This window comes from Plecotus auritus (assembly GCF_963455305.1).
Source record: "Plecotus auritus genome assembly, chromosome: 7".
NCBI lineage: Eukaryota > Metazoa > Chordata > Mammalia > Chiroptera > Vespertilionidae > Plecotus > Plecotus auritus.
This window is the reverse complement of record NC_137774.1, coordinates 5,125,878-5,148,353: the sequence shown is the minus strand read 5'-3', so window position 1 is coordinate 5,148,353 and position 22,476 is coordinate 5,125,878. Positions and strand designations below refer to the sequence as shown.

The 22,476-nt window shown below is 57.4% G+C and overlaps 1 protein-coding gene across 1 annotated transcript; it reads right to left on the bottom strand.

Annotated features, from left to right (window-relative positions):
* Positions 1-11,840, bottom strand: CPSF4L (cleavage and polyadenylation specific factor 4 like; the record flags this gene model as incomplete). The annotated part of the gene is given in 9 exon segments (XM_080680881.1): positions 1-57; positions 59-88; positions 3,625-3,636; positions 3,639-3,672; positions 5,914-6,007; positions 6,960-7,055; positions 9,964-10,116; positions 11,261-11,311; positions 11,738-11,840. Coding segments are annotated over 9 exon segments (630 nt in total).
* Positions 11,841-22,476: the final 10,636 nt, after the last annotated feature.

Genomic DNA, 22,476 nt, shown 5'->3' with positions numbered 1-22,476 from the left:
TTATTTGTTTATCCAAAGAGCTTGGCTGGCGGAAGCAACGTTGACCCGAGCGCCACGGAGAGTGCACTGGAGAGGACTCTGGAGATGACTACAGGGCATGGTTCACAAGTTCAAGTTGTGTCGGGTCAAAGAGGGAGGGAAAGAATAAATTATTGAATGGAAAGCAGTCATTTAGGAGTATGTTTTTTTACATGTGAACAGATCTGGTTCTGTCTGGATATTTCTTTGGCTTGCTCTCAAATGTCACTGAAAGTTACTGGGAAAAATCAGTTTATTTGTTCATAAAGGCTGATGTTATTTAAGGAGACATAATGATGACAAAGTTTATCATTAAAATTTTTAGTGATTTCCCAATTCTCTGTGAAGACTAATATCTCAATTTTAAGTCTCTGCCTAAAATTCTCTACACTTTGACATATTACTGCTATTCATCTAGACTAGATACTGAGCTACATATATACTGATATGTAACTAGTGGCCTGGTGCATGAATTCATGCACATTGAAAGGAAATTGGAAGAAATATTTTAATATCGCTATTCACCCTTTCTCTGTAATAGAAGTGTCAACCAAATTCACAACCAACAATGACAGATGGAAACACGTGTGTGATTGGCACCAGTGAGAGCTTAATGTGCATTGCTCATGCACGAGTCAACTTAGCCTTTTATATATATAAAATAAACTTGCTTAATTAGTCCTGCTTTCTGATTTAGCTAAACTTTTTCCAGCCCAGTGAAGCATCCCAACTTCTCTTTCAGGTAATTGTCAGCAACACAGCAGTAAATATCAACACGAAGCTGATTATTATTGTAGATCACGCAGGGAGAACAAATGGTAAAATATTTAGCTGCAGTCAAACACTATATTCTGCACAGTGAGAAAAGCTGAAGTCATTTTCAAGGTCCACCATTTCTTCTTTTCAGTCGGGTCAAGTTTCTAAGCTTTCTAAATCTCCATTTTCCAGCTAATGGAAAGGAAATAGGATTCCATCGAGTCTCCTATCTACCTACTCCAGGACTTCTGTGAGGATCAAATGATATGAGGCATGGGAAAACGCTTCACAGACACTTTGGTTACAGTGTAAAGTGTTTCCACCTGGCTATAACGCAAGTCATGTTCCTGGGCTGAGGAAACTGCAAGGAGGCCAGTCACTAGGGAGAGGAAGCCAGGCGTTGCTATGTGACATCATTATCCGGATGGTTGGACACTTAGCATATTAGCCTTTTATATATATTGATAGCTGAATTGGCAGAAAATCTGCATACATTGGCCCTTCCCCTCAGGAATTTTTTGGCCCTCAGATCTTGACAGGTGTGAGAAACAAGCAGAGTAGGGGTGGGTGCAGAGTTGCTGGCAAGCCTGTGAAAGGTTAAGAGACTACAGCAGTGAGCAAATGGTTTCAGCTTATCCTCTCTTCCTGGAAACGTGGATCCTGCCCCATCCCTGCTCAAGAACATTCCTTTCCCTCTGTTAGGGTTGTTGGGGCTAATGACTTTTCTATGTCTCTTACCCCATCAAAATATTCAGTTTTCTAATATGACTTCTGTTTTGGCCCCTAGAGAGTAACTTGGATACTTACAGATAGAAAAATCTGTCTGTAAATATTCAAAACAGATAACTTTATTCAGCCCCTTTTCTAACACAGGGGGTGATTATATCACATATAGATATGCCTATGCTAAAAAGTAGGTTTATGTGTATATATGTGTGTGTGTGTGTATATATATATATTTATATGTATGTATTATATATGTAAAAGGCTAATATGCAAAGTGTGCCCTCAGGAGTTCCACTGGGAGTTTGGGAGTTCAATCGCTTGCTATGACGTGCGCTGACCACCCACAGGGGGGCAGCGCAAAACATGGTGGGCAACCAGTGGCAGCGGTGGGGCACTGAAGGAGCGAGGGAAGGGGGAGGCAGGGAACCTGATCACTGGCCAGGCCTAGTGACCCTACCCATGCGTGCACGAATTTCATGCACCGGGCCTCTAGTATATACACTGAGTGGCCATATTATTATGATCTCTGAATGCATAGTAATCTGGCCACTCAGTGTATATCCTATATAATAAAAGGCTAATATGCAAATTGTCCTCTTGACCAGGAGTTCGACCAGCAGGCAGGCCAGCCAACCGCCCATGTCCCCTCCCCTTGGCCAGGCTGGCTGGACCCATGCACGAATTCATGCACCGGGCCTCTAAAATATATATATATATATATATATATACACACACACACACACACACACACACACACTGAGTGGCCAGATTATTATGCGTTCAGAGATCATAATAATCTGGCCACTCAGTGTATATAAGTGTGTATATATGACCCCTGTTCTGCCATTTCTTCCTGATTTATAGATTTTCCTAATTTCCATACTGCTTCCACCCCATGCTCCTCCTCTGTTGTGATTATCTGCCTCTTCCTATGTCCTTGGACAAGACCCTCACCTGTGTCCTTGGGCAAGTTACCTCCTCCTTGGAGCCTCCTTGGTCTAGACTGAAAAGTCCTACTTTACAGAGATTTGGTGAGATTAGAAGTCTGGCACCTGTTAATTCCAGCAAAGTCTGACAGTAAGTCAAAATAACAGTTCTTCTAAAGCCTCTGCTGGTGTCGTATTCTGTTCAGATTCTAAACTTGAACCGAGCAAGAGAGACCCCACCATCACCCACACAACGCGCAGCTGCCATTGGGCACTCGCCCTGTCAGAACCAAAGTGATGGGCGAGCTGCTCCTCAGTGCGCTCTCTCCTTTTCTCCACCCCCCCTCCCCCGCCCCTGAGGCAGGGGCTGTGCGGGCTCATTTTCCGAATGAGACTTGGGGAGGGTAAGTAAGGTGCCTGCATGGCTGTGTGATACTTGTCACAGAGCGTCCTGGAGCTGGCACTTGGACCTCCCAGGCCTGTCTCCCAGGGCCCGCATTCTCAGGCGGCCTCACCCTTTCGCTCCAGCTCTGCCAGGTAGGGAGCTGTGTCCACCTGCCAAGGGGAGGCCTAGTCCTACCGCACGCCCTGTATTGTAGCCCTTTCCTCCATTTGCCCAAAAGGCACAGCTCAGTGCCCCCACCCTCCCAGCGGATTCAGTGCCTGGGTGTCGGCATCTACAGCCTTAAACTTTAGTTCCATGTCATGTCCTGCCTCCCTGTACAAGGATAAGCTTTGTTCGTATAGCTACCTCTCTACGTCCCCGCACCAGGCAGGCACGAAGATAGCCTTAAACGTGAGCCGCGCGGGCACGCAGCTGCGTGCTAAGGAGCACCGCCCGCTTGAATTGCCAGTTTGCAGCTCAGTGGAGGCCCGTGCACAGGACCTGCCGGTGCAGCCCGCCTGCTGCAGGGCCCGGAGCAGAGCAGTGACGGCTCCCAGGTCCTCATCCTGCTCTTGCACACCCGTTTCCTGCCACTGTCACTGCCGCCAGTCCTGTGGCACCTCTAGGAGCCCCTTCACTGACCGGCTGGGCGGGAATAAACCCACGTGAGCAGGCCACTTGCGCCGCACCGTCAAGGCCGACAGCGGGCTCTCGGGGACATTGGGGACAGGAGCCCACAGAATAGGCACGGTCCTCGCTGGCAGGCCCCACGCTCCCCAGACAGCCCGGGGGCTGCATTCCGAGAGCTCTCACCTGTTCAGTCTGCCTGCGGTTGACGGCAGAGTGGCCCTTTTTTTCACACTGAAAGAGAAAAGGTCAGTGGCATTGGTTTTTGTAAATTCCGACCCCGAAAGAAAAATCCTAAGTTGTCCAGGGAACCAGAGGAGAAAGCTGGCTCTCTGAGGAAGCTGGTGCTTCTGCTCATCGGAGCAGCCCCACTTCAGGCCCCAAAGAGGCCTGGAGATTCAGGCCAGGCATCACGACCCGGAGAACGGGGCTGTGGACGCGCACAGGCCAGGAAGTCGGATGTGCGAGGAGGGCGAGGGTCTGCTCTTACCTCTCACCCTGACGGACTGACTGGCAGGACAGAGAGGTCAGAGTTCAGCAAGGACAGCAAAAAAAACCCCAGGTGCTGCCTTCCCTCCCTGCCCACTCTGCCCCCCAAATCCTACGGGCATTGTACACAACTCCAGAGAATTCATAGGCCGCAAAATAAGACTGGAAACTTACTAGCCTTTTTATATATATATATGTATTTTGTATTGATTTTTACAGAGAGGAAGGGAGAGGAACACAGAGTTAGAAACATCGATGAGAGAGAAACATTGATCAGCTGCCTTCTGCACGCCCCCTACTGGGGATCGAGCCTGCAACCAAGGTACATGCCCTTGGCTGGAATCGAACCCGGGACCCTTCAATCCGTGGGGCCGACATTCTGTCCAATGAGACAAACCGGTCCGGGCCTTCCTAGCCTTTTAAAGAAATGTGTCTGGCAGCAGAATAAGATGGGGCGGTTGCCACGTCCCTGTCATACGTTTGGTGTACCAGGGGTCCCCCTCCCTCACTCCCACTCCCAAGCCCAGGTGCGGTTTCTTTATCTGGCAGGAGAGGAGTCCCACATTGTGCAGCTAATCACCCGCCCTCCAGCCCTGGACAGAAAACAGCCTGAACCCCGCCCCCCATCCTGCTGAAGGGCCCTGACCCCCAGGCAGGAGGAGAGCAGCTGCTCCTGGGGCGACATCGGAAGGGGGAGAGGCAGGCACCCCATTGGGAAAGGGGGCTTTCGAGGTGGCCAGGTAGAAGCAGGAGGTGCTGAGCCCCACGGCCAGGTGAGCTCAGATACAGGGAACGCAGGAGGGCACGAAGAGCTCCTACAGACAGACGTTCCTCTGTGCAGACGCAGCCCCCTCTCACCGAGGGCGGGGCCCTGGCCAGGCGTTCAGGCAGAGGCCAGGCTTTGAAATGTCTTTATTTACCTTTCTCATTGCTGAAAACATAACATTTGACCAAAGTTAGAAATGGGCTTATGACTTCCCCACCTTCTAGGGGAGATGCCACTCAGAACCAGCAGGGGGCGCCCTCCTCCCGCCCCATTGCCATCCCAGCCCGGCCAGCTAGGGAACGGGAGCTCAGCAGCAATCCTTCCTGGGTCCAGGCTGCGCAAAAACCAGGGGGCGGGGGCGGCGGCCTTGGCCCGCGGGCCATGGTTTACTGACCCTCCTGTGGCCGTCATTCGCACCTGGTGGCCGTAGGGAGTTCCGTTCCCATAGGGACCCCACGCCACCAGAGCCTGATCCACAGTGACTGGGCCCTGTTCTTTACCACCACCCTGCCTTTGTGAGGAGCGAAGGGGAAGGGGAGGGAGGCCTGGGGCTGAGAGCCGGGAAGTCCCACCTGAAGCAGAGGTTCCAGAGCTTGGAGGGGCCTGGGAGGAAGCGCCCACACGTATGTGCCACTCATGCAAAGGCGTGTGCCTTCCCCAGGACGGGGAGATGGCAGATGGTGTGAGAGGGAGGGCAGTGGGACAGGCAGTGCTGGGGGCTCCCAGGGCCCGGGGCGCACGTGCAGTAACCGGTGTGAGACACACGGCCCTTCCTGCCCGCACTCACCTCGGGGCGTTGGGTTGAATAAAGGTACCATCTTGGGACTGAGGAAGCAGAGAGAGACATTACAGGCGGGCCGCTCACCATCGCCTGCTCCAACGTGAGGCACGTTCCATGTGAGGGCCCAGGAAGGGGCCCGGACCCTCTCTGGGGACGGAGGGAGGGCTGCAGAGGGTTTGGGCCCTCCCAACATCATTTCTACCCTTATTTCCAGAACAGTCTGTGAAGAGCTACATGCCCGTCCCCGGCATGAACATACATGGACAGCCCGGGGCGGAGTTCCGTGTGGCCGAGGGCGGGGTGGGTGTCCGGGGAGCGATGCCAGGGAAACACCGGGCAGACGCTCCCAGGCACTTCATTCCCACCTGCGTCAGGAGCCACGGAAGGATCTAGATCAGAAGCCGGAGAGTGGGCCCAGCACTCGGGGGATCACACTTACTGTGCGTACTGGCACGCGGGTCCCAGGGGGCAGAAGCCACCTAAGTAGTTGGGGCACATGACCCTCTTGACGTGGCGGTATTTACACAGGGGACCTGCCAGGCAGAGAAACAGCCGGAAGCATCTGCATTAGCAGAGGAGGAACACAGGCCAGGGACGGTCACAGCAGTCCACGTCACGGGTGTGTGACTTCCTGCCCTGTCCATACCGCCCTGAAGCACCTGTCCTCGCCTCGTGACTGAGATGGGAAGCGAACCCCGGAAGGTGTAGGGTCGGAAGTGTCCCTAACACGCTGTCTTGAAGGACGCAGACCGTAATCTGCCGTCTTGTGTTCATTTAGCCACAGGAGGCGCAGCTGAGGCGAGACTCACCCCACATCTCACTCACCCTCCTTCAGCACCCCTTCTCTGCAACCCCCTCCCCAAGCAACCCTGCCCAGAACTCAGAGCAACATGCCTGAAGGCACAGGAAAAGAAAGCACAGGCTGCTCAGAGCAGGGACCTGATGTGGTCCCTGTCCCCTCAGCGGCTGACTGTCATGGGCAGGTGGAACCTGCTTAAGTGACAGGATACCCCCAGGTGGATACCCTGGGAGCGGCCCGGCCACCCGAGGATGGAGCCGTCTTCTGTTCCCTAAGTGAGGAAGCAAGCAGTCCAAGGTTGTGCAGCCGACAAGCCCTGAAGCCATTGGGGTTGCACCCATGCCTGCTCCGAGAAGCCCACCACGCCTACTCCAAGAAGCCCGCCATGCCTGCTCCGAGAAGCCCGCCATGCCTGCTCCAGGAAGCCCGCCACGCCTGCTCCGAGAAGCCCGCCACGCCTGCTCCAGGAAGCCCGCCATGCCTGCTCCAAGGAGCCCGCCGGCCCACACCAGCCCATGCGTCACTGTGTGACAGCGTTCTCCTGGGAGCAAGCTGAGAACCGGGGAAAGGACGTCTGCTGGGATTCCAACCCAGGGGTGGACCTCACCCCAACATGCCACCTCCCAGCCGGGAGACCACCCATCTGGCCCCCCACGTCCCCTTTGCTCCCTCTGTCGGGGCCTCACCGTCTTTGCAGAATCCCTGGTCATAGGAAGGACAGTCCTGGGCCTCGGAAGGTGTCTTCACGTGAAGAAAGTCGCATTCCTTGTTGCTGCACTCACCTGAAAACCCCAGCGTTCTCTGTAGACAAGCGGGCTCGTGGTCACGGTTACCTCCCCCCCGCCCACACACACACCGCTTTGACCTTGCCCCTCGAATAGAAGCCCCTCGCCTTCCTTCTGGTCGTCAGCAGCTTTTGAAGACAGGGAGGTGTTTCTAATCCTCCCTGCACTCTACGAAGGGCGGACCCCAACAGTGCTAGTACTTGCTAAGCAGGGTTTGGGGTGATGGCACACACTTGAGCGGTTGGGTGGGGCAGGCCCGGTGCCCAGGACGGGGACAGGAGCTGAAAGCAGTTAGATGCCATCAGGGAGGCAGGAAGCAGGCGAGGCGGGACCCGGGGCTGGCAGCTAAAGACCAAGACGACATAAGACACTGAAGGAAACCTGGCCACGCGCTGTGACCAAGGCCACTGCTCCTCTCTGCAGTGAGGTGTCACGCCTCGAGTCTGGGGTGCAGCTCTGTGCAGTGAAATTGCCAAGAAGAGCAGAGCCTGCCTCAGAGTTGGCCCAGGGACGGAGACGGTGGGAGAGACAAGCCCCTGGCTCCCCAGAGTTTGCACGCACTACTCGAGAGTCACTAGTGAGGACCCTCTTAGATGTCTCAGTGACCCAGGGCTCTGAAGGCGCCACGGGGTGGGGGCGGGGGGGATTCAGCCCATCTCCCGCCTCACTCAAGTCAAGAGCTGGAGTTTCCAATCTCATCCTCCTTCAAGGTCTACGACTGCCTTTCGGCGCCGAAAGGTGCTCTGAGGTGCCTATGCCATTGGTGTTCAAACTGCTCCCCAGAGACCCGTTTCGTACACTGGGCTTCTGCAAAGCAGGGGTTCACCGGAAGGAGAACCCACTGGCTCCTGAGAGGCCTAAGCCTCTCTTCTTGCCCAGCCCTCTCCTTTCACAAACGAAGACGCCGGTGACCAGACAGGGCAGGTGGGATGTCCATTTTCACAGGCTCCTCACATCGTAAGGGGGTTAGCTGTCTCATCGCCAGTGTGCATCTGACTCATCTGACTCTGGGCTTGGGCCTTCTAAGGCATCCAAGGGACATCCCCTCCTCCCCCCCCCCCGCCCCAAACCGCCTGCAGGGGCTGGTGAACACAGGATAGATGGAGACAGCAGGCAGTCACCCTCCAGGGGTGGGCAAACTTTTTGACTCGAGGGCCACAATGGGTTCTTAAACTGGGCCGGAACAAAAGCATGGATGGAGTGTGTGAACTAATATAAATTCAAAGTAAAGGAGCGGAGGGGAGAGCAAGAGAACCGGATAGAACAGCCGGATCCGGCCCGCGGGCCGTAGTTTGCCCAAAGGCTGGTTGCCTTTCTGCCCTGGATGCACGACGCTGCATTCCTCTCATGGCCAGCAGGTGGCGCCCGCACCTCACCCTCCAGAGACAGCAGGTACCTTTTGGATGGGCACAGCCAGGAACAGGGTCAAAAGACCAGGGTTTCCTCACCCCTCCCCACTCCTACACGCCCCAACAATCTCTTTAAAAATGAAACGACTTACTTCCAACAAGAATGATAATTACTTTGGCATGCGATGAGAAAGAGGTATCCGTTCATTTACTCCGAGAGCAAAAACATACATGACGTGGTATTGCAATCGTCGATTTACATGCCTGCCCCTCACAACGGGAGTTGAGGGCAGAAGGGGACCTGATTCTATTCCTGTATCCATGTCCAGCACAGTATCCCCAAAAGAAAACCAGGGTTATTGAAGGAGTCAATAGTGGTACTTCAAAAGGAAAAAGGATCTCTCTCCAGGACCTCCCCACCTGCCCCCCATGCTGGCTCGGTTTCACAGCCACAGCCACAGCCACCATCAGAGACACCCCTGGAGGCTGTCCCAGCTCTCTCTCCTCCAGGTCACTCTTTTCAGAACACACTTTCCACACCACTGGACTAGATCATCCTTAAGGCTCCTTCTGTTCTGGAAAGCACTGAGCTGTAGAATTCGAGGGAGAAGGAAATATTCCCAGAGTCCACCACGCCTAAACAAGGCAGGAAGCGGCCGTGGCTCCCCGCCCCGCAGCCCCTTGGTTGACAACAGGAGGACTTGAGGCCCAGACCTGACCACACAAGATAATTTTAGGGGCTCTACTTCTGAGCCCCAGGGTTGTTTGTTTACAGTTGCCTTTTATTGCCAACGAGTGATGCCAGCTTTCCATTTATGGAAGAACATCAAGTTTCCTTCTAAAGTGAGAGTTCAAAATAGCGAAGCAGTTGGAAAATTATACGATGGTGCCGGTCAAAGGACAAGTGCTTTGTGAGAGCGGCGAGCACGGGAAAGTGGCCCCCGCATGCCTGCTGCTGGGGCACCACTGGCCTGGTCCTCCCTCCCAAACCCCGGACCGAGAGATGGCCCGTTCCAGGCTGTTTCTGGACAGTGAGTCTGGGTGTGACTCGACCAAGACCTCGGAGGGAAACGGCTCAGCCTTTGATCCAGCCGCACCCCCTCCTTCCCTTGGGTGGGCAGTGTGTGCCCGAGCCTGGCAGGGCAGATAAACAAGGACCAGGGTGCAGCTCCACTTTATCTAGGCAGTGGTTGGCAAACTGCGGCTCGCGAGCCACATGCGGCTCTTTGATCCCTTGAGTGTGGCTCTTCCACAAAATACCATGGCCTGGGCGAGTCTATTTTGAAGAAGTGACGTTAGAAGAAGATGAAGTTTAAAAAATGTGGCTCTCAAAAGAAATTTCAATCGTTGTCCTGTTGATATTAGGCTCTGTTGACTAATGAGTTTGCCGACCACTGCTCTAGGGCGTCGGAGAGGCAGGCGTCTGAGGCTCAGGCAGGCCTGGCCTGCCCCCTGAGACAGTGAGGCCTCCTTTGGGGGGTCCCTCCCAAGCACCCCATCCCACAGCCGCTGCTGCCACCCGCAGGGGAACGGGCAGGAGCCAGGCGGGGCATTACCGAACTTGGAGTAGAAGTAGCACTCGGGCATCCTGGAGAGGTCATACTGGTGCAGGAACCTGCACTGGTCGCCCTTCTTGCACAGCCCGCGCAGCCAGTGCTTGCACACCACCGTCTTCTCCCCGTGGTCGTGCCGGAACGGGCACAGCCTCCCTGGGGACCAGAGCGCCCAGCTGGGAGCCCCTGCCCACCCCCAGCCCCGGCCCCCTCACCCCTGGGCTCAGACCCAGCTGCCCCCTCGAATCCCCTCCCCTGCACCCTGGTGGTGGCTAGAACTGGGGGCCAGAGGCAACAGGGGGGACCTGCTATGGTCTGAAGAGATGGCTGTGCCCACCACCACACCTTTGCCTGGACTTTCCTCTCTGCCTGGTGTGGTGCCCGTCAAACCCCAGGAAGCCCCCAGGCTGTCGGGACACCCCCATGGCACCTTACATCCCCTTCTCCTCCAGGCTTACAGTGCGGCTCCCATCAGAGAGCAGAGGCACGAACCCCGGCCTGCCCCCTGCCCCCCACAGCACCGTCCCTATCACAGAGCACGTGCTCATTAAGGGCCTATTGGATTCATGTCTTAAAAAAAAAAAGGCCCTGACCGGATTGGCTCAGTGGATAGAGCATCGGCCTGCAAACTCAAGGGTCCCAGGTTCGATTCCGGTCAAGGGCATGTACCTTGGTTGCGGGCACATCCCCAGTAGGGGGTGTGCAGGAGGCAGCTGATCGATGTTTCTTTCTCATCGATGTTTCTAATTCTCTATCCCTCTCTCTTCCTCTCTGTAAAAAAAAAAAAAAAATCAATAAAATATTTAAAAAAAATGCTTCCTGATTCCAGAGGCCTAACGTGACCATCAGTGAGGTGGCGTCAGAGCCGGCTCTGTAAGGGTTCAGAAGGAAGCCGGAGTGAGATTTAACTCTATTGTCTTCGTCAGCATGCTGTTGCCATCAGCAGGAAGGACACTCCAGTTCCCACATTTCTAAGGCGGGCTGGTCTCCTGCATCTGGATGGAACAGCTGGGTGGCCCCACACCATCAGAGGACAAGCGTGGTCAGGAGGCAACCAAGTGATGTGTCTCTCTCATCTCTCTCTCTCTCTCTCTCTCTCTCTCTCTCCCCTCACCCTTTCTCTCTCCCTTCCACTCTCAAAAAGAAAAAAAAAAATCAATGGAAAAAATAACATCGGGTGAGGATTAAAAACAAAAAACTCTACCCCATCCCGACTTCCCCTCCCCAGGTGCGAATTCAACACCCTGTTCGAGGCTACGCTGAGCCGAGCGGCCTAGACACGGCCCACCTGCTGACCCACCTTTCTCACAGAGCCCCTTAGCGTAGAAGTTGCACACAGCCGAGCTAGACTCTGGACGGGGAGAAGCAAACAGAGGCGGCAGCTTCCGCGAGGGCCCTTCCTCGGTCAGCAACCTCCCCAAAGGGCCCCGAGTCCTGCCTCTGGATGCTGGGCCCTCGAACCAGCCTCCAAACCTCAACACCTGAGCCCCCAAGTCTGCAACAGAGGCCATGGAGGGGCCTGAGGCCAGCCTGGGAGCTGGGGAGCCAGCCCTATTTTCTGGGGAACCCCACGCAGGATGTAGGAGGGGAGGCCCGAGCCCCTGGGAAGAGAGGGGCTAAGCGGGGAATCCCAGGCTGTGGGCCCGCAGCTCAGCCCCTTGGTGAGCAGCAGAGCAATGAGGGGCCCAGCAGATGCTGAGCAGAGGCCTGCAGAGCGCTGGGGGTGGGGTCGGGGAGGGGGGGAGGGCGGGCGGATGGCTGCGCCCTCCTCACTCACTGTCCATGCCCTGGAAAGGCAGGGGCTCAATGCCCTTTTGCATCTCTACATCCTTCTCCAAGGTGAAGGTGAACCGCTCCAGCCCCGCAATGACCTCTTCCATCTTCCCTCTCCTGCTCCTGCAGGGGCTGCTCCAAACGGCCCAGGGGCCCCTGCAGGTGGGCCCTATAAAGCTCCGGAGCCCTTAAAGGGCCAGGGTCCGATCCAGGGGCCAGATGGCTGCCAGGCTACCCCCAGGCCCAGCTGTCTCCCCCTCCCACCCCATGCAGGTGCAGCCGCCCCAGGGCCCCTCACCCCCACACTGTGTACGTTGGGGCGGGATAAGCAGAGCCCCGCGTGCGCATCTCTGCTTGTTCCCAAACCCACACACAGCATGTGCACCCACATTGCCAAACGTGCGCTCATACTTTCAACATGAACACACAGCCCAGGTTCGCAAGGGGAGCGGCACAAACCAGCCACAGCCGGGCTGCTCGGGTTGGCAGGCGCTGGGGAGCCAGAGGGTGTGGGGGCGGGGCGGGGGCGCAGAGGGACGGAGGCCCCCCGGCCTCACCCTCCCTCGCCTCGGGCCCCAGCCAACCCCTCCCTCCGGGACCCCGGACGCCCCTTTTCTGGCCCGAGTGACAGGCCCGAGGGAGCTCTTCCTGGGAGAGCGGGAGGAGCCGCTGAAACTCGGAGGGGTCGGAAGGAGTTGGATGAATGGCGCATTGTTTGCCTCGCTGCCTCGCGCGCGACCACACGCTGGGCTGGGGGTGGGACCAATCCAGGCTCCATGGCCCCCCCCCCCCCCCCAGGACTCCGCGGGGCCACCCCAGCGCCTCCCCGCCCCTGAGAAAGTGCTTTGTACCCGAAATCTCTTTGCAAATGTTGTTTTATTATTATTACCCCCCCTCCCCTGCCCCCTGGCCTGGGGACATCTGAACTTGCTTTCAAAGGAGCTTTGTGGGGCTCTAACTGGGGCAGGCCTCCCCCGCGCCTCCCCCGGCGCAGGCCCCCTCGTTGGCCTTCCCTCTAACTGGAGCTGGTGTTTGAGTCACATGGAGCCCGTGCCCACAGAACCCAAATGCCCTCCTTCGCGCCCGCAGGCAGAGGGGCAGGCCCTGCAGGCCCGCAGCTGGGCCGACAAGAATGAGCCTGCTGGCTCCTGGCTCCCGGGGCTGTGCTCCCGGTTTGTTGTTCTTTGGAACTTGGGATCCAACAGGAAAATAACTGGAGAGGTGCACCGGAGGCCAGGGGAGCCGGGAGGGGCGGGGAGGGGAGCCAGAGTTTCCGGAAGCTTGGGCCTCCCTCCAGCCACATTCCCAGGAAGGCAGAGGGCAGAGCTGGGGGCCGTGGGTGGGGGTCCCCGGAGAGATGCCCTAACTGTGTGCCCTGATTAGTCCAAGAAGACGTTCATCAGTGAACACAGGGTCCTCGGAGGCCCGCACCCACCTGGCAGGGCGGGCGGGCAGGCAGGCAGGGGAGGAAATGGAGACCCAGCAAAGCCAAGGGCACAGGGTTGGGAGGTGGCAATAATGGAATTCAAATCACATCTCTTTAAAATATATATATATTCCTCACCAAAACCTGTTTGGCTCAGTGGATAGAGTGTCAGCCTGCGGACTGGGGGGTCCCAGGTTCGATTCCGGTCAAGGGCATGTAACTTGGTTGGGGGCACATCCCCAGTGGGAGGTGTGCAGGAGGCAGCTGATCGATGTTTCTCTCTCATCGATGTTTCTGACTATCTATCCCTCTTCCTTCCTCTCTGTAAAAAATCAATAAAATATATATTTAAAAAAAATAAAATATATATATATATTCCTATTGATTCAGAGAGGAAGGGCGGGGGAGAGAGAGGGAAACATCAATGATGAGAGAGAATCATGGATGGGCTGCCTCCTGCATGTCCCCCCCCCCCCACCGGGATGGAGCCCACAACCTGGGCATGTGCCTCTGAGCGGGAATTGAACTGTGACCTCCTGGTTCATAGGTTGATGCTCAACCACTGAGCCACACCAGCCGGGCAAAATCCACGTCTCGTGGTGATTTCCTTCTATAAACACCCGAGGAGCATCTCTATACTAGGGACCGGGGACCCCCAAACAAAGGACTGTGTCCCTGCCCCTCAGGGACCACCCAGTCAAGTGGGGGCACACTTAACAGCACAATTATACAAGGGGGTGATTGGTGATCCTGGTAATGGGGGCCACCAAGCAGGGGCAGAGAGGGGTGGCAGGGAGGGCTCTCAGGGGAGAGTCTGGTGACAATGGGAGAGAACATTCCAGAAGAGGGGCCCGCTCTACCAGGCACTGGGCCATGAAACAACACGGCAGGCTGAGGGGACAGTCACGGGTTCAGAGAAAGGCCGTGACGGGGGCCAAGACTGGAGCAGGACCTGGGCCAGAGTGCCTCTTAGGACCGGTTTCTATCCAGAAGGAAGCCAATGGAGGGGCTGGAAAAGCTGGGAGAGCAGCACTCAGCCCCCTGGGGAAGATCTGGGGGGGAGGCAGGGGCAGCGGGCTCCTCAGGGGGTGAGAGCTCATCTTCGTGCCCTGGAGATGCAGCCGGAGGCCCTCCCAGCCTGCTGCTGGCCGGAGCCTTCACCCTGAGGGCTGAGGGGGACTCTCCGTAGCACCCTCCCCTCTTCTGGTCAAGGTCTCGCCTCTGCCCGCCACCCGCCCCCCCCGCCCCGTGCCTGGCCAGGTGTGGGGAGACCCCGCCCCCCTCTGTGCCCGGCCAGGTGTGGGGAGACCCCCGCCCCCCTCTGTGCCCGGCCAGGTGTGGGGAGACCCCCGCCCCCCCCCGTGCCCAGCCAGGTGTGGGGAGACCCCCTCCCCCCTCTGTGCCCGGCCAGGTGTGGGAGGAAGCCGCATGGACGGATGCCCTCCTCCTCTGGAGGCTGCACCCTAAGAATGACCGCACCTGGCATCCTGGGCTTTACTTCTCCTGTCGTGGGTTGAATTGTTCTCACCACCATCCCGCCCCCACCTCCCCACCCCCCCAAAAAAGAAAGAGAGTCCAATCCCCACCCCTGCCTGCATGTGACCTTATTTGGCAATTGGGTCTCTGCAGATGCAGTTAAGGATCTGCAGGTGAGATCACCTGGGAGTTAGGGCGGGTCCTAGACAGAAGGACAAGAGGGAGCGGTGAGACAGCCAGCAGAGGCCCAGAGAAGCCCGCGACCACAGGAGGAGCCGGTCAGCCGGTGACCGCGAGAGGCCAGGGAAGGCCAGCCAGCACGGGAAGCCAGGAGGGCGGCCTGGGCCCACTTCTCCCTCAGAGGTTCCAGAAGGAACCAGCCCTGCCCACACCCTGCTCCCGGACCTCGGCCTGCAGAACTGTGAGACAATCGGTTTCTGTGGTTTGGAGCCACCACCGTTGTGGGCAGCCCCGGGAAAGGAATTCATCTTCCACGTAGACATTCGGTTCCAGAAGACCGGGCCCCTCTTACAGATCAGCAAAGAGAAGTACAGAGAAGTTGGGTGACTGCCAAGGTCCCTCAGCCGATTGGTGTCCACTGGGAGCCTGACCGGGTCTCCCACCCCGCAGGCCTCTGTCTTGCTCAGACCGGGGGGGGGGGGCTGTACCCCTAACCCCCCACTTATATGACCACCTCAGGCTCCCAGGTGAGCCGGTGCCCACTGTCTGGCAATGCCCTGGAGGACGGCTCCGGGGCGTCCCTTCTGGAACCTCACAACCTGCTCTTGCGTGCCCGGGAGCTTACCGCAGCCCCAGTTTGCACGGATGAATGACCTGGTGGCTGCTGAGTGGCGGTGTGACTCGCTAGGCATACAGTGGTGTCAATGTTAATCACCACCGTTATGAGCCTCGCATCCAGCACCAGCTGCAGGTTTCCCGAATCAGCATCGGCTCCTTTCCCTTCACACACGAGCTGCCCTGAAAAGCAGGGGTGCGGGGAGCTCTAGAATTCTCCGGCCGCTGGGCACTGGCAGAGTCACTGTGCCCCACCTCCCGGCCTTGATCAACCCCGGCCAGTGCTTTGCTGGGCAGGACGTGGCCACACCCTCCTTTCTGGTCTCTGTGCGTCCGCCTCACTCCCCACTCGGGCGCCCTGAGAGGGTGCCGACTGTGGCATCGGCCGGGCCAGGTTCAAATCCTGTTGCTACGTGGCGATAGGACAGCAGGGAGCAGTCCTTCCCAGGAGGAACGCGCTGTGAGGCACCAGGAACGGGTGTGGCCTGCGCTCCAGGCCCAGGTGTCCTGCTCCAGGTCCCTGATGGCTCCCCTCCTTCAAGCTGGTTGTTCCGAAGGAGCTGTGTGTGTGACAGGGGTTCCAGGCTGTTCGGATGCTATCGAAGGGGCTGCCCTAAGTCCACCAGGGATGGGCCTGGCAGCTGGGTATCATGGTGTTGGGAGGGGGTGGGGGTCAGGAGGAGCCCCAGTGGCCCACAGCGGCTGCCGCGCAGCCCCAGGAACAGTGAGCTGGTGTGCCTGCCCTCTCCATTGCTCTTTGTGCCCCAGAGGGAGAGAGAGACAAATCTGAAGATTCGAATATGCTACCCTCCTGGCTTTGAAGATGGAGGGTGGGGCCCTGAGCCAAGGAAAGCAAGTGCCTCTAAAGGCTGGAGGGCCAAGGGCACGAACTCTGCCCTAGAACCTGGAGTGAGGGCAGAGCCGCTGACACCGCGATCGGGCTCGGTGAGAGCCATTTCGGCCTTCTGACCCCAGAACGGGAAGATAAGAAATTCCTACTGTTTGAAGCTAGTAACTTTGTAGCAACAATAGGAAACGAAGACAGAGCGGAAAGTAACCGTTCGAAGGGCAGTGTGGGAAACAGAGGTGTGTGCAGAGCAGCCAGCAGACCGCCAGCTCCCTCCCGCCCGGGCCTGGGTGTCAAGGAAAGGTCTCTGGGAGGACGGAGGGAGACAGAGCTGTGGACAGGCAGAGCGTTGCCAAGGCGGTAGGGGGCCCTGTTCCCAGCAGAAGCAGCCGGGTCCACTGGGGAAGCCACTCCTGGTTCTAGGGCAAGTCCGCTGCGGAGAGAGGCTCATGGGGCTGGGAGCTGGCTAGGGAAGGGCCTTGAACCTGAGGCCTTAGGAGTCACTGAAGGAGCCAGCCTTTCTGCTTTGGGTCTGACTTGCATTTTAGAAAGAGCCGTCTAGCCCGGCTGGTGTGGCTCAGTGGTTGAGCATTGACCTATGAACTAGGAGGTCACAGGTCTATTCCGGGTCAGGGCACATGCCTGGGTGGTGAGCTTGATTCCCAGTAGGGGGCGTGGAAGAGGCAGCCGATGAATGATTCTCTCTCACCATTGATGTTTCTATCACTCTCTATCACTCTCTCCCTCTCCCTTCCTCTCTGAAATTAAAAAAAAAAACAAACAAAAAAAAACAGCCCTCTGGCTGCAAACCTGGGGCCACTCTCCACGGCAGGGCCAGAGAAGGGGCTCCAGCAGCGAACCAAAGTGCTGGAATCCACAAGTGGCTGAGAAACAGCCGCAGGAAAGGGGACCCCTCACTCCATTCCCCAAGGCCCTGAAGGATTCTGTGCCGGTAAAATAGAAAAAATGTGGACGGTCCAGATAAGCCACACTCATTAGCAAAGCTCTCATGTCCATCCCTAGGTCCCTCGGGACGGGCTGTGTCCCTCCTGGAGTGATGGACCTGGGAGGAGAGGGAGGTGGGTTGCTATGGGACACGGACCCGCCCCCAGCCTCAGTCTGGGCAGCATGGGTGCTCACTTTGATGGATCGAGGGCCAAGGTCGCACGTTTGATCTGTCTTTAGGTCAATTGAGTCTGCAGGAAAAGTTCATTTTCATCACCGCAGACTGCCCTCCAGCCTGTCATGCCTAAATGATGCTCGGGTCACCAGGCGGAGGGACTGCGGATGGAAAAACCCTCCAGGCCTTGGCGGTCGACAGGGAGTCGATGGGGCCCATTTTGTGTTCCAAGCCCAGTGGCTGTGGCGGGCAAGCAGAGGGCAGCTCCTCCTGGGCCCCAGCCTGGATAAGCCACCCCCGGCTCGGGGCGGAGGGCCGGGGGGAGAGTCAGGGGGCCGCAGGGGGAAGCTCCCACTCCTGACTTTCTCTCTTATGTTCGTCAGAATCATAGAGCTGCCCTGGGCCTCACTTCTCAGCTTGTCTTTGAACTCTGTCTCGGCCACAGATTCCGACCCAGATGTGCGGCTGCAGACACAGGGGGAGGTGCCCGCTGTCTCAGTCAATGAGGGGGTGGGTGCGGGGGGTGGACAGTAACAAACAGCACACAGGCCAGGGGTTTCAACCACGGACATTCATGACTCAGTTCCGGGGCCCGGAGTCATAGGTCAAGGGACTGGCAGATTCCATTCCTTGTGGGGGAGGCAACCAATCGATGTGTCTCTCTTACATCGAGCTCTCTCTCTCTCTCTCTCTCTCTCTCTCTCTGTCTCTCCCCCTCCCTTCCACTCTCTCTAAAAACCAATGGAAAAATATCCTTGGGTGACGGTTAACAACAACACAAATATCTGAAGAAAATACATGCACCTTTAGGTCAAAGAGAAAGTTTTAACATGTAACATGAACGCACTCATCTTTTTACTAACGTGGTTGCAAAATACCATTTTAATCACTTATATGGGGGAGGGGGCCCACAAAAGGCAGTGCCACCCGGGGCCAGGTCTGTCTCATCTGCTGCCTGTGTACGCCCCCCCCCACCCTCCCACCCCCGCCCCCGCCTCTCAGAGCGCTTGGCTCAGAGTAGGTGCTCAGTGACTATCTGATGAATCTGCTGTAAATTTCTGTTTTCAGAGCATACAGCCTCCAGCTCTCTGTCGTCAGCCCCGGTTGGGCTGCGGCAGGAGGAACCTTGGTTGTAGGAAGTGACATGGAGGCAGCGGCATCTTCCACGACAGCGGGGGGATGACATGGGCCACTCGCCGCCCTCCATCCACACTTCCCTCGCTCTGACTCCAGCACAGACGTCAGAAAGCGCCTCTGGCCAAAACCGGTTTGGCTCAGTGGAAGAGCGTCAGCCTGCGGACTGAAAGGTCCCAGGTTCGATTCCGGTCAAGGGCATGTAACTTGGTTGCGGGCACATTCCCAGTAGGAGGTGTGCAAGAGGCAGCTGATCGATGTTTCTCTCTCATCGATGTTTCTGACTATCTATCACTCTTCCTTCCTCTCTGTAAAAAATCAATAAAATATTTAAAAAACAAACAAACAAACAGAAAGCGCCTCTGTGTGGCTATTTCCCAAAGAGTACACTCAGGTAACAATGTCATTGGCTAAAGAGAAGTGTCAGTGTTCTCAATGAAGTGGGTAATTTAAGATGCAGGAATATACATCTTCCCCAAGTATATATGTTTCATACGTCTTTTTTTTTTGACTTCGAACCCAAAACACCTGGCCTGGAAACATTTTTGCCTCAAATTGGCCCTTATGGTAAAAATAAAAAAAAATAAAAGGCATCTCCCATTCCTGTAAGAGCAGTGGTTTTCAGCAGCCGACGGGACACTTGGCAATGTCCGGGGCCGTGTTGGACCGACATGACGGGTTGCTAGGAAGCAGCTGGCGCTGAGTGGGAAGCGGCCGGGGGTGCTGCTCACCACCCCACAGGGCACAGGACAGTTCCCGACCACGGGGCGATGGGGCTCCCAGCGCCGACGGCACGGAGGTGGAGAAACCCTGCTCCGGGAGCATCCACACGGTGTGTCTCGGGCGAGTGACGGGGCGGGCTTGGGTCTGGCCCTCCGGAAAGCTGGTCTTATTGATCTGTGTCTTGGCCTCTAGCCTTCGCTTCATGCCGAGCGGAAAAGCAGCTCCTGGGGTGTGCGTTGACTGTTTCCGTGACGTCACTGGTTGCCTGGAACCCCCGCCTGGCCCCTCCAAAGGTCTCACGGGACCCCGCTTCTCTCAGACCCCAGGGCCAGAAAACGCTGAGCTGCTTCTGGGGACATCGTGAGTCTCACAATAGGTGGGTTTCCCTTTTTGCTTTGACTGACAGGAAGCTCCGAGCCCAATTTTCAGCCCACCTCGGAGAATCGTCAAGGCCCCCCCCCGCCCCGTACCAGTTCTCGGAGTTCTCTGCCTGTTTGCCGCAGCCTTGTTCTCCCTCTGATCTATTTTTGTCCTATTGTGACGTACCCCGTTTGGTGAGGCCTCTAATCCTTGTTGGAACAAAGCAGGGCATCAAATCAGAACAAGCTTCAGCGGAGCCCTGTGGCCCTGGGGTACGTCTGAAGCTGCCAAAGTCATCTCAGGGTTGGAGTCCTGCCGGCAGGGAAGGCCGCTCTCCTGGCCCCTGCTGGCCCCTCCTGGGAGTCTCATCTCGAACAACAACAGCAGCTCAGTGAGTTAGAGCAACAGGTTTTAGAAGCAGCGCCACCAGCACCCATCTGCCTGCACATACCTTCCCTCTCCCCAAATGTTCCTTCCAGCCTCCCATCTGGCTGCTGGCAGGCGGCCGCGGGGCGCCGAGGAGACTGCAAAGGGGAAGCAGACGGACCAAGGCCCCGTTTTCATCCCTCACTCTCCGCTCCTGCACCTTCTGTGGGAGTCAGGCCCTCTGGGAAGCTGCGTGTGAAAGCTGAGTGAGCCAGGGAGGGGTGGGGAGAGCAGCACACACCTGGAAAGGTCACCCCACCCACCCCCGCCCCACTGGCCACCCCCACAACTACCACACGCCCGGCCCTGTGAGCAGCTGCGCCCCATACCATCCGCCGGCTCCAAGCCAGCCCAGTCCCTTTCGCAATCTCCGCTCGGCTCGCTCATGGGACTTTGGCCAGCGCCTTCTTCTCCCGGTCTCCATAAAACGGAGATGGGGCCCGGCCTGGCGAGACTCGTGGCTGAGCATCGACCTATGAACCAGGAGGTCACGGTTCGATTCCCCGTTCGATTCCCAGTCAGGGCATGTGCCTGGGTCGCAGGCTCAATCCCAGGGTGGAGCGTGCAGGAGGCGGCCGATCAAAGATTCTCTCTCATCATTGATGTTTCTCTCTCTCTCGCCCTCTCCCTTCCTCTCTGAAATCAATAAAAAAAAAAAAAAAAAAATTAAGAAAAAAACAAAAACAAAACGGAGGCGGGGGAGGTGGCGAACCGGACCCTGAGGTGTGAAGATGCTGAGAATCCCCTGCCTTCGTGGGCTGATGCCTCTTCCTTTTTGTCCACTTTTTCCTGGGGACATGGCGACCCTGGTGAAGAGGAGGGGGTGGCTGGGTGTGTGAGAGAAGGCAGTCGAAGGTGAGCACCTGTGGGACCGGGCTGGGAACCCAGGCCCGAGGCTGCAGGCCTGAGAGCAAGGGGCCTGCGGGAGCCCTGGTCCTGCGTGGCGGAGAGTCAGCCCGGTGACCCTGGAAGGGCGGGACCTCCCCCGCCCCGCCCAGCGCACCTGGCCTTGGCACTATTTGCCGGGCCCTCAGGACGGGAATCAGCAGCAGCTGCTGAGAGGGGCCTGGAGCTCTCCGCACCTCGCCTACGGCATCTAGGAGCACCCCCTTCCCTGGCACACCCCGGCCAGGTGGGCCATCAGCTGGGCGTCTCTGCACTGCTCTGCCTAGCCAGGCCACTGCCCCCTACCCCGGCCCCCCCCTACCCCGGTCTGGTTATGCAGGGTCCCAAAGTGTAAATCATCAGGTCGGGATAGTGGGTGTGAGGAAGGGCCTGGGTCCCTGTCCCAGCGCCTCCGTGGACTAGCCCAGGGGTGCTGGGCCAGGTCGGTCGCCTTGAGCTGCCTCACTCCTCACCTGTACAAGGAGAGGGACGTGAAGAGCATGGGTCTCACAGAGCTGCTGTGAGAATTAAGTGAGGGCGAGACAGGAAACGGGCGCCTGGTACACGGCGGTCCTCACAGCTGACAGCCCCGATCACCCTCACAGTCCACGCTGGTGGGTGGGGAGGAGGCGGGAGATGGACCCAGGATGGCTGGGCCAGGGAGGGGCTGGGACGAAGGCGTCTTGGGGTCATGGCTGCAGCTCCGCCGGGGGCAGGAGGCTTTGGGGTCCCATCACATTTTTGGAAACGTTTGCTGCGATCTGAATTTAAATGGCTACATCATTACCTAGAAATAGTTCCTGGAGGCTCCTGCTCTGAGTTGTAGGAGGCAGAGGGGGCCCACAGAACACCTTTAAGGTGAGACACGCTGTGTGAGGCCCCAGGTTTCTCAAGTGAACCTCACAGACCGACCGAGAGAAAGGACACCCCCTCCCCCCACAACCTACCCCCACGCAGGGAAGCTCTGGCTCAGCCTGTTATGTACAGGGGTTCAACCTACAACCTCGTTGCAAATAAAACTTCGGTAAAAAGTTGAAAACAACTGAGCTAGTGCCGCATTCTAAAGGCAGAGAAGCAGAAGCTGCCCAGAGAGGGACAGTAACTGGCCCAAGGCCACACAGCAAACGGGGATGAGAGGTGGTGTGGCCTGGCTCCTGCTGCCTGGTTATCCCTCACTTGTCTGGAGGGCCTGCTGAGCCCCCACCTGGATTCGTGCTGCTGACGGTGTGGGTCTAGCGAGGTCTCTCCCCAGGCCCCTGGGGCTTCCCGAGTGGCTGGCATTCCTTCATCAAGTCAGTAAGCAGGCCTGGGGCTTGGGGCGACTGGCTTCTCCCAGACCCTGGGGAACCCTGTGCCAGTGGCTGCCGGTGGAATGGGGGTTTGCACAGTCTGGGGAGCACAGCCCCTGCTTAGGTGTTCTCCCCTCACCTGCCCGGGCCCCCTCAGCCCTGCATTCCTCTCTGCAAGGGCCTAGAGCTAGGCTGCAGCGCCCAGGGGATGTGCTGGGCTGGGGTGTGCCCCAGTGCCCCCACCCTCAGGGCCACCACACCG